This window comes from Crassostrea angulata, chromosome 3 (genome assembly GCF_025612915.1).
Source record: "Crassostrea angulata isolate pt1a10 chromosome 3, ASM2561291v2, whole genome shotgun sequence".
NCBI classification, from domain to species: Eukaryota; Metazoa; Mollusca; class Bivalvia; order Ostreida; family Ostreidae; genus Magallana; species Magallana angulata.
In genome coordinates, this window is record NC_069113.1 from 20,879,184 (window position 1) to 20,893,069 (window position 13,886).

The 13,886-nt window shown below is 31.3% G+C and overlaps 1 protein-coding gene across 5 annotated transcripts in view; it reads right to left on the reverse strand.

Moving 5' to 3' along the window:
- The window catches only part of LOC128175965 (uncharacterized), a 39,561-nt gene that overhangs the window by 7,535 nt on the left and 18,140 nt on the right, over positions 1-13,886 (reverse strand). For all 5 annotated transcript variants that reach the window (XR_008242739.1, XM_052841904.1, XM_052841903.1 and 2 more), the window contains 21 exons: positions 12,763-12,876; positions 12,165-12,278; positions 11,929-12,042; positions 11,564-11,677; positions 11,351-11,464; positions 10,858-10,971; positions 10,641-10,754; positions 10,011-10,124; positions 9,784-9,897; positions 7,200-7,313; positions 6,902-7,015; positions 5,421-5,651; positions 5,260-5,322; positions 4,828-4,986; positions 3,604-3,741; positions 3,314-3,412; positions 3,045-3,139; positions 2,770-2,964; positions 2,149-2,220; positions 1,393-1,498; positions 1,168-1,305 (listed from right to left, as the gene is read on the reverse strand). Coding sequence is in view for 4 of the 5 variants with exons in the window: in XM_052841904.1 (XP_052697864.1) it covers positions 1,168-1,305; positions 1,393-1,498; positions 2,149-2,220; positions 2,770-2,964; positions 3,045-3,139; positions 3,314-3,412; positions 3,604-3,741; positions 4,828-4,986; positions 5,260-5,322; positions 5,421-5,651; positions 6,902-7,015; positions 7,200-7,313; positions 9,784-9,897; positions 10,011-10,124; positions 10,641-10,754; positions 10,858-10,971; positions 11,351-11,464; positions 11,564-11,677; positions 11,929-12,042; positions 12,165-12,278; positions 12,763-12,876 (2,550 nt within the window). In the remaining variant the exon portion in view is untranslated. The remainder of the gene's footprint in view (positions 1-1,167; positions 1,306-1,392; positions 1,499-2,148; positions 2,221-2,769; positions 2,965-3,044; positions 3,140-3,313; positions 3,413-3,603; positions 3,742-4,827; positions 4,987-5,259; positions 5,323-5,420; positions 5,652-6,901; positions 7,016-7,199; positions 7,314-9,783; positions 9,898-10,010; positions 10,125-10,640; positions 10,755-10,857; positions 10,972-11,350; positions 11,465-11,563; positions 11,678-11,928; positions 12,043-12,164; positions 12,279-12,762; positions 12,877-13,886) is intronic.

Sequence of the window (13,886 nt, forward strand, 5' to 3'; positions counted from 1 at the left end):
CCTTCTATTCTTTCTTGTTGATGTATCAATGAATGAATTATAACAAACTACAACAATAGATTTTGAAAAATTCATGCACAATCAAATTTTTAAAATTTTACTGTTCTCTGCACAAGAAATCGGCAATGTGAACAAATTGGCACCCTATTATCCCTACCTTTAATTGTACAGAATATGTATCCTTCTATATTGAAAACAATGCCAAAAGTAAGACTCATAAGAGGTTGTTTACTCAAGAAAAGGGGAAAAAATTGTATATATATTAATAATTCCGTATGATGTGATAATATTTCAATGATTAGTTTATAATCATAGTACTAGTGTATGCCTGTATACATAAAAAACGATAAGCAATGCTTATATTTATTGGTGAAACCTGGACTGATTATTTATATTTAGATTAAAACGTATTTTAGATACTAATCTTCATGCGCGGAGGAGGTCTATAAAGGAGGGGGTCAGGGGGTCTGGACTTTCCTCGGGAAAATTGAAGCTTAATATACATAGTAAAATTATTGAAAATTGGCCTAGGACCCCCCTACCAAAAAAAAATTGGCTCCGCTTATAAATGAAACTCTCTACCATAACCGCATTTGTACACAAAAAGGGTGAATAAAGTCGGGGTTTAAACTATTGGTGGTGAAATACCCCAGGGTTCAAACGCATCAGGTGGAAATGCACAAGGGCAAACAAAATCACATAGATCTGCGAAACACACTGCATTATTACTATTCTACTTGAATATTCTGTGTAAAAATAAATACAAACAATTATTTAGTTAGCTAGGGAGAAGTGAACATAGCATTTATTTGTATATAAGAGCATGTACTAATAATCTTTATTTAGAACAGTTTGATGTCGCTAGGATACGTGTTTTCAGATCCTTGATTTGATTGGTTAATTAGATATTGAATCTCGTATTTCGAATCTCGTATTTCGAATCTCGTATCTCGAATGATCCTTCTCGGCTTTCGTAAAAACCCGATTGACAAAACTACATTACATAATCATCCACAGAACCTTATCTAATAATTACATCGTCGAATAGATTACATGTAATATTAGAATGAAAAATAAGTAGATTATTTAATTTTTTTAGTGAACTAAATCGCATGATCTAATCAGAATTTAACTACTCAGTTTATAGTTTAACATTTTTATATATACCATTTTCCGCTTTCATATTTTGTTTTGGTAGTTCAAGAAAAGTAGGATTTTTTTCGGTAATTTCAGACGTGTTGCTTGGTGACACAACCGGAAAACGTATTCCAGTTTCATCTATTTTCGTTTGGTTAACAGTTAGCTCTAGACAAAAGGAAAGAAATTACTGGTCATCCGTACTCTTCAGAAAAATAAAAATCCATCAGAACGGGATACTAATAGCAAAAATACCGAAATTTGAGCCACTGAATCGGGATGCCGTAATATTGCCGCTTTGAATCACAATCTCACTAATGCGCTCCATATTCTTCAGAATGGAGCTTGCGTCTTTATCCGTCTAAAACAAAATATGATAAAAACAATAAAATGAGTTGACACTTAATGTATAAATACTTCGCTCTGTCTCAAGATATTTATGTGGCAAATCTTTGTAAATTATTTCATATTCAAATATATATCAAGGTTAATCTATACTACCTGAGGATGCTTCCACGCAGGTTTCGGGTTTTTTCACCGAATGGGTTTTGAGAATATATTTAAAAGAATACTAACAAATTCTCAATAATTTATAATTATCCTATCTTATCAAAGAAAGTGTGTATCTTTATTTTAACAAACTTGAGACCCTTCGCCCTGAAATGCTTTAGGCTAAGTTTGATTATGATTCAGTCTGCGGTTCTGAAGGATGTAAAAATGTAAAAAAAAAAAAAGAAAAAGTTATGGACGAACAGACAGACAAATGGATGTTGGACAAAATCTGATCAGACTAGATCACTTGAGCTTTCAGCTCAGGTAAGCTAAAACCTTTGCCAAAAGCTGTGTATATAAGGATTTCATTAAGATCAGGGTCTCCTAGTAGTTAATGTGAGCTGACTGATAATCTTTTCCAACCGAAATATTAAAGTTTAAAGAATAATGAATATTATTTAATGAATATCAATCAACAGTTTAATAAACACATGTCATTAATATCAAAGTTACATTTACCTTGTTACTGACAGTCGTCCAAGACTTTGAGTTATTAGTTGACAAAACATTGTCTATAACAGCGTAGAACACCTTTAAAGGGGAAAAAGGCAATTCAATTCAAAGAAGGAAACAAAACAAAATCAATATTCAAATATTAACAAACATGTGGTACAAATATGACATAACAAATATGTGGTGTCATTTCATAATGATAAAATGTATTTTTTGCACAACACATAATGTTGAATGTTGAATATGATAAGAGTTATTTTGGTTATTAAATAATGATTTTGATAAACAAGAGATATCTAGTGAGTAAAAAAGTTGTCACAAAGTGAACTTAGTTCACAACATTTTGGAGAAAAATTACTTTCAAATAAAAAATGATTTTAATCACATTAGTAGACACTCTTTGCCAAAAAACTTACGTTAACAGAATATAAAATTCAATAAAAAAATTAGAAGAATATGACCTAAAACTATTAATAACAGTAAGAAAATTGATACCTGGTAAACCCTTCATCAACCCACTATTGTACATTATCTGGATCCATAGAATTTATTTAATTTTCCATTAACACCAAATGAAAAACATATTTTGTGGAATAAATTATAAAGATAATTAAATGAGATTATGACCTCTTTTTCGATTGCTGACCCAGTAGAGTTAGTGACGTTGACAATTTTCTCTAAAACGTCCAGAGAAGAGCTCAGATCCCCAGCACTGAGCTCATTAGTCGACGAGGTAAGGTTCTTCATCAATTGTAGAGTGTTGTTGACGGCTTCCTGAACCTTTTCAGTATTTTCTAGACCATCTTCTATTATTGCATCCATCTGTTTCAATTAAATGCTTTTATATCAAGTAATTTACTAGTATCAAAAGCTGACTCAAATTTACATTGTGTAATCATTACCTCTGATGAAGCGCTCGAGAAAGCTTCAGTTGTGCAATTAATAAGGCTTGGAGATTCCCACACTCCAAGTTGTGTACAATACCGTATTGCCATTCCTAAATTAAAAGTAAAACTAGCTTTTAAATATTCCCTTTATTCTTTAATTACTAGAGCAAGTGCCTGTTTGAAACTCACGTTCCTCAGGTATAAGGAAACACTTTAAACTAAAAGCAATGATTTCTTATAGAAAAAAATGTAGTATATAATGCAAAAATAGTCAACATTGTGACCTTTCTGTTTGACAGGACAAAGTTCCTGTTTCGTTGTATTTGCAAGTGTAGTATTCCAAAGTATTCCTTCTGACCATTCACTTTCACATCTCTTTTGTTCTACAGAAATCATAAAACAATTTTGTACTGATTTTTACATAAAATATGGAAAAAGACATTCGATTCGCTTAGTGGAACTAGATTAGTTTACGTCTTGTTCACTAGATTGATTTTAAAGGCAAAAAAACCCATTTTTTAATATTTGTTTTCGCAATGAAATGAAACTACGAAATTTTCAAATCTATAATTACCTGGTTTAAAGACAGTAACATAAACAGAAACAAATATAGGGTCCTGGTAGCTGGAATGTGTACATGTGTATCTACCAGTATCATCTTCCTTTGCAGTAGTTTTGCTCCATGTTGTTGAAAAGTGTGAATTGATAAAATCTACAACGGTAACGTACAATGGAATAAAAAACCACTTAAAATATGGACAAGAGCCCCTATGCGTAAACGGTTACTTAGTATTCAACAGTCAGGCGAGGAATCAATGGAATACACTTTATAATGATAATAATATCCTTGCTTTATAAGCTATGATAAATGGATGGAAAGATATATGGTAAGGTTAATATACCTAACAGTCTTTAGGATAGTTAGGAAACTTAGAAAACTAGGATGGGGGTTACATTGTTAATGGTGGTATCGTTATGGCTGTTTGCCCTGGGCGGGCCTTATAAATTTTGTCAAACTGCTTTGATTTAAATTAACCATTATGTTGTATTTTTTAGAGATTTCAATTCATATTTTTTCAAGGATAAAGCATTATCATTCAATTCATTAAAATGACTGAACATTTCATGAATCGCCTAGCTCTGAATTTAAAAATTCAATGAATTCCTCTCAATTAACATGTACTAATAATTGATTGACAACCATATTTATCATGCCTGGTTTAGGTGGGAAAAGGGTCGGGATTGTTACATGTATATGATAAACCTTGACCATGGAGTAATAAACCACATGTTATCAATTATTTTCACAGACTTGACAAGGCAACGTGCTCATTCTAATCATGATTTTAATTGACCCCTATATAAACTAATATAAATAATATCGCTCTAGCTGCAGAACTTCTGAACATTAATTTAAAAAATATCAGTAGAGGTTTCGTTTGCTGATCGTCATCGTGTTCTTTGAATGCTAAATTCTTGACAGTAAAAAAAAATATATTCTTGAGATTTCTTATTTTTCTCACAGTTTAAACCTGAAATCATTGATCATCTGGAATTGTTTTTTTTTATTAATGTTCATATTTCCCTACATATTGTACATTTCGAATTTGGTAAACTGTTGCCAAGAAGTACATGTATTGTCGAATTAAAAGTTAACGACCGACACAAAACAAACAACACCGGCGTCGGGTATAACAATACGTCCTCTGGGTACGTCAGGCAACCTAAACATTTTGTTTCCGTGAACGGTAATATTGAAGAGCTAGTATAATAAGAGAATATCTCATTTTTTAAGTACCTGATAACACAGTCCCATCTTTAGTCATCACGAGACTTCCATTTGTAACATCTAGCAATGACTCGGGATTACTGACTGTACACTGAAGATTGATTTTCTCACCCGTCATAATTGAAAAGTCGTACTGTGGTGTCATAATTAGCACCAATCTAGGAATAACTAGTCAAACATGAAACAGTAAATATATATATCTGTTTAATTGATATCCGTAGCGCATAATATTCTTTTAGTTTATTGATTAACCTAATATATACTAATACTTTTTCTTTCATAACTTCTTTTTATATATACAAAAACAGTGTAACTTATTTTCACTCGATTTTTCCTGTCAATGTTGCAAAAAAGCAACAAAATTTTATCTAGTTTTATGTTGAATTTTGGCACAAAATATTTTTATTTTAAAATCATCACTTTTTCAGACACAATTCTTACCCGTAACTATCAAATGGCTGGATAAATATATAACATGATTCGTCACTGTGATTTTCCATTCTCCTAAAAGAATAATAAACACATCGACTCAATATACGTACGTTATTGAACTGCATTACACAAACCATATCTAGACGCGCACTACGTTTAGTTTAACATACCTTTATCTCGCTGTAAAACGTCATTGATATGCAAAGTGTGTAAAGACATATTATTTCCTGTGTGAAGTGACGTCAGTTTGTATCTTCTTGATGAATTACTAATTAAGTATCCACTATGAAACCATTGAACCTCGTACATTGTATTACTTTTTAACTGTAAACTAAACCAGGCAGACTTTCCTTCACGCAGTACTGAGCTGCTGCTTTCAAAGTTGAGGATTTGTAGTATAACTAAGAAAGACAAAAACGAATGGTTTCATTTATAAAATTGTTGTTTGGGCATCATTAGATAGTTGGTTTCGTATACTATGTTGAATGTTTTAAAAAGACAACCATTACCATTCATCCTTTTTCAAACAGACAGAATAAGTTTTTCAATTTTTCTAAAAAATGAACATCTCTTTCCAGCATGATATCTAATATCTGATCCATAATGGTTGTGACACTACTGAATACTAGTTTGTAAATATGGTGCACTAGCTTGCTTTCACATTTGTTCACATTGATGAATATTTAGTTTCAATTGTCTTTAAAACGATTTTTAAAAAACGATTAAAAAAATTTTAATCCCAAATTTACTTCCACATCCTTGATCGGTTACTGTGGAATCATTAAAATTCGTGGGACCAACTTTCATGTAATGCTTAAATTTTACAGGTTCATGGGGACGTAATTGTGTGTATTTCCGAGGATGTTATTTCGTGGATAATAGGTACCCACGAATTCCACGAAAATTGAGCCACCACAAAATCTAATGATTCCACAGTAATTTTACATATGAATCTGCAACACCCTTTTACAACGTTTACCATGGTTTGACACAGACACCTGTTTCACACATTCTGATGGGATCACATTAATAAGTTAAATTCATATTACGTTAGAGTTAATCTCAATCAGAATGGAAGTTTTACTAAGGTTTGTTTGAATCTGCTATGTTTCAAATAATTATATAGACCATAGATCATAATTAGAATGGGTAACGAATAGGAGTTGATTTCTTATATCTCCAATTTACTAGAAATATCTAAGAACATATTTTTTAAAACTTTGTATATTTATAAGACAATTCACAATTAAAGGACAATTAGATTCATAAACAATGGTATACGTAGATTACTTCTCCAAGATCAAGATGTGTTATATTGCAAAATTAATAACATTTTTGTTTTAATGCGCTTCCTCGTCAGCCATGCGAAATTAGACTGGTCCAATGATGAACAATCACAAAATTAAGTTAAATTTTTGATAAGCATTTGGATACATTGTCTAAAAAAGGCAATTCTCCTAAAAAAAATAAGACCTCTATTAATCCTAATAAACCTCAGTTTTCAATATGTATTAGATAAGTTGAGCTTGCTCTGTCTTCAAATAATTTTTTTTTATTTCATTGTTCTACAAGCAAACAATTTTCAAAAGGTGTCATGTTGGAATCATGTTGGAAACTTCTCCAAAGGCGAGTAACGTATGTATATTCTTACTGTTTTCACAATTTGTTCCATTGAATCCTGCAACACAGTAACATCGGTAATCGTTGACAAGATCTATACATGTACCGTTGTTTTGACATGGATCTGGTAGGCATTCGTCAATATCTGCATTGTGCAAGATTGCATTGTATATATATATATATATATATATATATATATATATATATATATATATATATATATATATATATATATATATATATATATATATATATATATATATATATTTATAAAAATATTCCTCGAAATAAGAATTCAAACTCAGTCTAGAAGTACAATCTCATCTTACTTTGTGTACAGTTTGTTCCATTAAACCCATCAATACATTGACATAAGTAATCATTGATCAGATCTGTACAAGTTCCATTGTTCTGACAAGGTTGAGCTGCACACTCGTCTATATCTGTAATTATTTATTATGAATGTGCACAGTTTGTATCATTGAAAACAATTTGATATTGAAAGAGACATTTCGTAAAGCATAATTTCCATTAATAATGTCAGAGGGGAAAAGTTTATGTGAAAGTTTTATGAAAAATATTTCCCATTCATAACCAGTTGATACGTGTTAAGTATACTTAAACAGCATATATATTTCAATTATCTAATGATCTTCGTAGTAATTTCTGGTGTGGTCAAACGTTGAAAAACAAACAATTCACAAGAGATTAATGTTGGCTTATTAAGGAGGTTGACATCTAGTAATGTCAATCATCCAAATACATCTTGGATATAAAGATGAGGACCTAACATGTTCATTTATTTTATTTGAGAGCTATGCCACATGCCAAATTTTGTTGTTGGAAAAATGGGGCCTCAAACAAAAAATGATAATTTTCCTGAATTTATTGTTGAAATTTGGCATTGAAATTGATTAATTGAAGAAATCAAACAAATATTTATAGTTTGAACTATTACTTAGTTATGATTTCAATACAGTATGAGGTTGAACACATGTAGTGACAACAGGTATAAAAGTAATATCTAAGTCAGAGTTTAAAAAACTGGCTTTACTGGTAGATTCAAATGCCAGTACATAATGAATACAACAGAAAATGTAGAGATTGTTACAAAAGTTTGGAGTTATCAAATTAAAACGCAAATAATAAAAGTAATGTTATTTTCCAAAACTTTGCATACAAATAGACGGGTGCGTCTTTTTACCCCAATGAACCCCAATGATACCCCAATGAACCCCAATGATACCCCAATGAACCCCAATGATACCCCAATGATACCCCCAATGAACCCCAATGATACCCCAATGAACTTTGAAATACCCAAATGATGTTCATAATTGATACACTTAATGAATTTAATGTAACAACATGTTACACAAATGAAATTTCAACTACGTGCCGTTTTTTCACCGATTTGGCCATATTTTGTAATGGGAAATGATTAGAATTTTTTAAGCTAAAATTTGACTCAAAGATTGTTTGTGACCTGTAATTATGTCCTGATGGGAGCTTTGGTCATTGGTGCTAGTTCAACATAACTTTAAGAAAAAGAGACATATCGATTCTTTTCCATTAGAGAAAGACTTCAGTTTTAATATTTTCATTTGTGAGCTTGCTCGCAGTACCTCTAGTTATTATCAAATGACTATTATTATCAAAGTACGTTGTATACATTTATTAAATTATACAAAAAATATCCCCAATATTAATAACACAAGGCACCTTTAACGTGTCGGGTCCAATGATATCTATAGATACTAAGCCAGTAAATTGAATATATAGAGCACTGAAAATGGCTAACAACGCGAATTTTTACAATTTCAATTTTTCGTGTCACTATCCATTTTTAGTGCTTTATATACGTGCGGACCCATATACGAGAATTTTTCAGTAAGTATTGAGACATTTTCTCTTATTTGTTTAGGAACAAAGGTTAGCTCTTGAAATTTCACAAAAATCTAAATAAGGATAGAGTTTATTGATGTGGAAAGTTTTCTGTCTACGGCATGATTAGATCATCCCTAGTTAGCTGTTCAACGTGCCTTGGACCAGTGACCCGGCGCAAGTTCTGCAAATTTTCATTGGGATATCATTTGGTATCATAGGGGTATCATTAGGTGTATTTGGGTATCATTGGGGTAACATTGGGGTTCATTGGGGTATCATTGGGGTTCATTGGGGTATCATTGGGGTATCATTGGGGTTCATTGGGGTATCATTGGGGTTCATTGGGGTAAAAAGACGCACTGCAAATAGACACATAATCATTGTCTCATATAAAAGTAAAAGACAGTAGGTATCACAGCTAAAAAAATTGAGGTATGACATGAAAAAAGCTAATTTTAAACAAAAATTCAAGTTTCTTGACTCCTATGAAATATAAGCTAAATATGCCAAAATATTTTGATAGAAATATCATAATATTGTTCAAAAGTGTTTTTCAGAACAGCATGAATATACCCTAATGCACAAATAATATGGAAGTTTAGTCTGCTCTGAAAATTAGGATGCTAAAGTAACAGTACTGTAAACTATTGAGTTATGAAAATTGTTCATTTGCTTCTGAAAACCTTCCGACACAAAATATATATATTTTTAACAATTGTATGAAATATGGTTTACTTGGCATTGTTAAATATAAATATACAAATACTACAATATGCAAAATCTTTTGATAAGAGGCGACATAAAATAGTTACCCAAAAAAGATCTAGAGAGGAGCGAACCTCTTTAAAAGGCATCAACATTTTTAGGATAAACAAACATCTTAACTAACTTTAGTCTAAATCTTTAGAACTAAACTTTACCGATTAAGTAGAAGATCTTATAGACAACCAAAGCAATCCGCTAATCAAAAATAACAAACCCTACCACGACACATAAGCTATCAAAGAAAATCATTCCCTGACTTACTATTTGAACAGTTTCTTCCATTAAACCCGACTGTACAATGACATAAGTAATCATTGATCATATCTGTACACGTTCCGTTGTTCTGACAAGGTTGAGCTTCACAATCATCGATGTCTGAATAGTGGAAAATAAAAGGCTTCAACCATTTAGACCAAACATTAAAAAAACAGTTTAAGAAAAACTAGTTTTTAAATTTCAAAAAAATAGTATGCAATTTAAGTGCCTACTGTTTTCGCAGTTTGTTCCATTGAATCCTAGTACACAATCACAGTGGAAGTCGTTGACCAGGTCTGTACACGTACCGTTGTTTTTACAAGGAACTGGTCTGCAATCATCTATATCTGTAGGCATAAGTAAGATTTCAATCTAAATTTGTGATTATAATATATACATATATCTACGTTTATTAAACGTATAAATGTTTGTCCAACACATTTAAATCTGGTATACTCCATTTTAGAAAGAGATTTTAAAGACTATAAACTAATACTTAATAAATTTGGAAAATAAGAAAAATAAAGGGGAATACCAACTATTAAAAAAACCCTCTCTTAAAGAATATTAGAATGCTACTAACATTAGCAACTTTCCCTTCTTATATCAGTGTAGTTTTCAATACATTTATTACTTTAAAAAAAAAAAAGAAGATCAAATTAGATTTCATTATACAGCTGTTATTCACTCATAAATGTATATGCCTTGATCTGTGGTGCTAAAATATGAATCCTCTAATTCAACGTATGTAGAAATTGAACTTTGATAAAGCTTTAATTATTCTCTGAAATGAAGAAATGTAATTTCATTTCATGCAAAACAACCTCACTCGTAGGTATGAAACGCAAAGTAACCCAACCTACTGTTTAAGCATGTTGTTCCATTAAACCCGTCTTTGCAACGACATTGGTAATCATTGATAAGATCTTCACAAGTTCCATTGTTTTGACAAGGTTGAGATGCACACTCGTCAATATCTGTAGAGATGAATGTATAAGACATTTATCAAGTCAAGCTCAAAAATAAAAAAAATATTCAGATTTCATATTTTTAGAGAGAATATGCATTGAATGAACTTACTGGTATCACAATTTGTGCCATTAAATCCTGCAACACAGTAGCATTGGTAATCATTGACAAGGTCTGTACATGTACCGTTGTTTTGACAAGGATCTGGTACGCAGTCATCAATATCTATATATACAAGTCCAAAATTCTGAGGAAAATGTTCATGTGATTTGACATCTCTCAGAAAGATTTAAGAATAGAGATTTGTCTAACTACATTGATAACAGATAAAATTTCTATTGAAAAACCAAAAATATATATAAAAGCAACATTATATAACTAATTGAGAAGAAAGAGTTCACTCCCTTCTCGACAAAACACATTTTCTATAGAAAACGCTCTTCCTACGTCACATAGATTTTCATCAAGCTATCATTGCTAAAACTATTTCATAAATTATTTAAAACAAATTAAAACATTATGCTTGCACTATTCAAATTAAACATTTGAAATGATATTTTTTACAAATCAATTTCATACTAAAATATGCCATATCCCAACATACTATTTGAACAGTGCCTTCCATTAAATCCGTCTGTACAACGGCATTGGTAATTGTTAATCAAATCTACACAAGTCCCATTGTTCTGACAAAGTTGAGTTGCACACTCGTCTATATCTGAAATAATGAATGTTCCAGATAGTTTTCTACTCAAACCAAACTTCTTAAAGAAAACTTTATTGTTTCATATTTTCGGATACAAAATAAAGTGTATACTGTTTTCACAATTTGTTCCATTAAATCCTGCCACACAATCGCATTGGTAGTTATTGACAAGGTCTGTACACGTTCCATTGTTTTGACAAGGGCCTGGCAGGCATTCATCAATATCTGTATAGACAAGTAGAAGTTTATTGTCCATTATATAAATATGGTAAGAAATAATAGTAAAAACCATTATGTCTCTGAAATAATAATAAAGTAACAGCTAATATATTTAAATAAATGTAAGTAACATTCCTTTGCTAATTAATTTTTATTTAGATCCGCCATTACTAAAGACTAATTAAAAATAAAGAAACCAGATCCAACTTATCACAACTTAACCTCAGACTTTGAACATTGCACACATTCTAACTTACTAATTGAACAGTTTGTTCCGTTAAACCCGTCCATACAATGACATTGGTAATCATTGATCAGATCTGTACAAGTTCCATTGTTTTGACAAGGTAGAGCTGCACACTCATCGATATCTGAAATGATTGGTTAATGTACACGGGATTTATACTACCAAGTGAAACATAAACATATCTTTAAAGACAATTGGATTTTGCAATTTTCAGAGTCGAAGATTGTATGCATTTGAAGCACCTACTGTTTTCACAATTTCTGCCATTGAATCCTGCTACACAATCACATTCGTAATCATTGACAAGGTCTGTACAAGTTCCATTGTTTTGGCAAGGATCTGGTAGGCATTCATCTATGTCTATGTTTTAAGTTAGATTTTATTGTAAGGAATATATAAGAATACTTAATATTTATTTTACACCTATCAAACTTCTGGGTTTTGATGAAAATTGAATTTTATGGGGTATTTGGGAAAGTCATTTTTAGGAAGCACATAATTTCTATTATTTTAAAATTACGTATCCGACATTTTTCCTGAAATAAAGGAAACCTGATATCACGCTTAAGAAATGAATCTCAAATTACTATCATTCTACTATAGGTAACAGTATGTGTCAATTTGCTTGATTGGGCGTAATAAACATTGATTACTCTATTAGGCATTGATTGATTGTTTAACTTGATTGAAATGAAAACTATTAAGCATACCAAACACAGAATCTAAAATGGCACGAAATAATGACATTTAATGTTGGTTTCAACTAGTTGTAGTACACATCAACACGTTGTCAGTGCAAACCCAAAGTATATTGAAATAATTGGGTAGAGCTAAAAACATTTACTGTTTTCACAATGTGTTCCATTGAATCCTGCCAAACAATCACATTGGTAGTCATTGACAAGGTCTGTACACGTACCGTTGTTTTTACAAGGATCTGGTAAGCAATCATCTATATCTGTATGTGTAAGTAACATTTTAATGTAAAAATGCAAACCATACTTTTTACTTTTTCTTTTCATAGAATTTTCAACATCTATCATACTCCATGTAGGATAGACATATGTGTTGATGTAAAAGATAAAACCATTAAAATATAGATGAAATCCATAACACGAAGCCCATGGGCCACATCACTCACATGAAACATATAGTTCTTGTTTCATTCTCTTTCGAAAGTTTTAGATATGAAACTCTTCGAAAATAGTGTTAAACTGTAATTTATATCAAGATTTTACAATACATTAAACAGTATATAAGTAATAAACTTTTCTGGACATCATTATAATAAAAGTTCAGTTTGGAGAGTATTTAAGAAATTTTAATGGAATTTAAGGATGTAAGTAGCCTGCATTTGATGTAAGATTTTAAAAGATTAGTGTAAATGTTTCTCGACTTGTTGCAATACTGTTGTTGTCAGAGGCAAAATCCCACCGTGAGCCCTGGATCGGTAAATGTCCAGGTAAAAAAAAACTGGCGACTTCGAGAGAATAATGACGTATATCTCCGCTATTTTTAGACCCATCAACTTGAAATTCGGCATAAGTGTATCTCAGACATTACTTTTTTGAAAAATACATGCATATTGCGAGTGTTTTAAAAATTAATTGATTTATTAGGCTTTTGAAGCGAGCTGGTAGTTTTTTTATTTGGGTCAGAGTTCGACCCCTTTCTTTATTAATGGTTACATTGAAATTAATGTTAAAACGGGCCTGGCCCCTGTGACACAAACCCTATTTTCAGTGTTTCACAATTATCTCTTTTTAAAGAATTTTTAAGGGCTGAGTCATTTATTTCAAGAATTAGGACTCACATTTTCAAATAGATGTTTTGTACCAATTTTCATTGAATTTGGTCCATTGGTTCTAGAGAAGTAATGAGTGTAAAAATTTACCAGACAGACTGACAGACAGATGGACAAACGGACGGACGACGGGCAACAAGTGATCAGAAAAGCTCACTTAAACT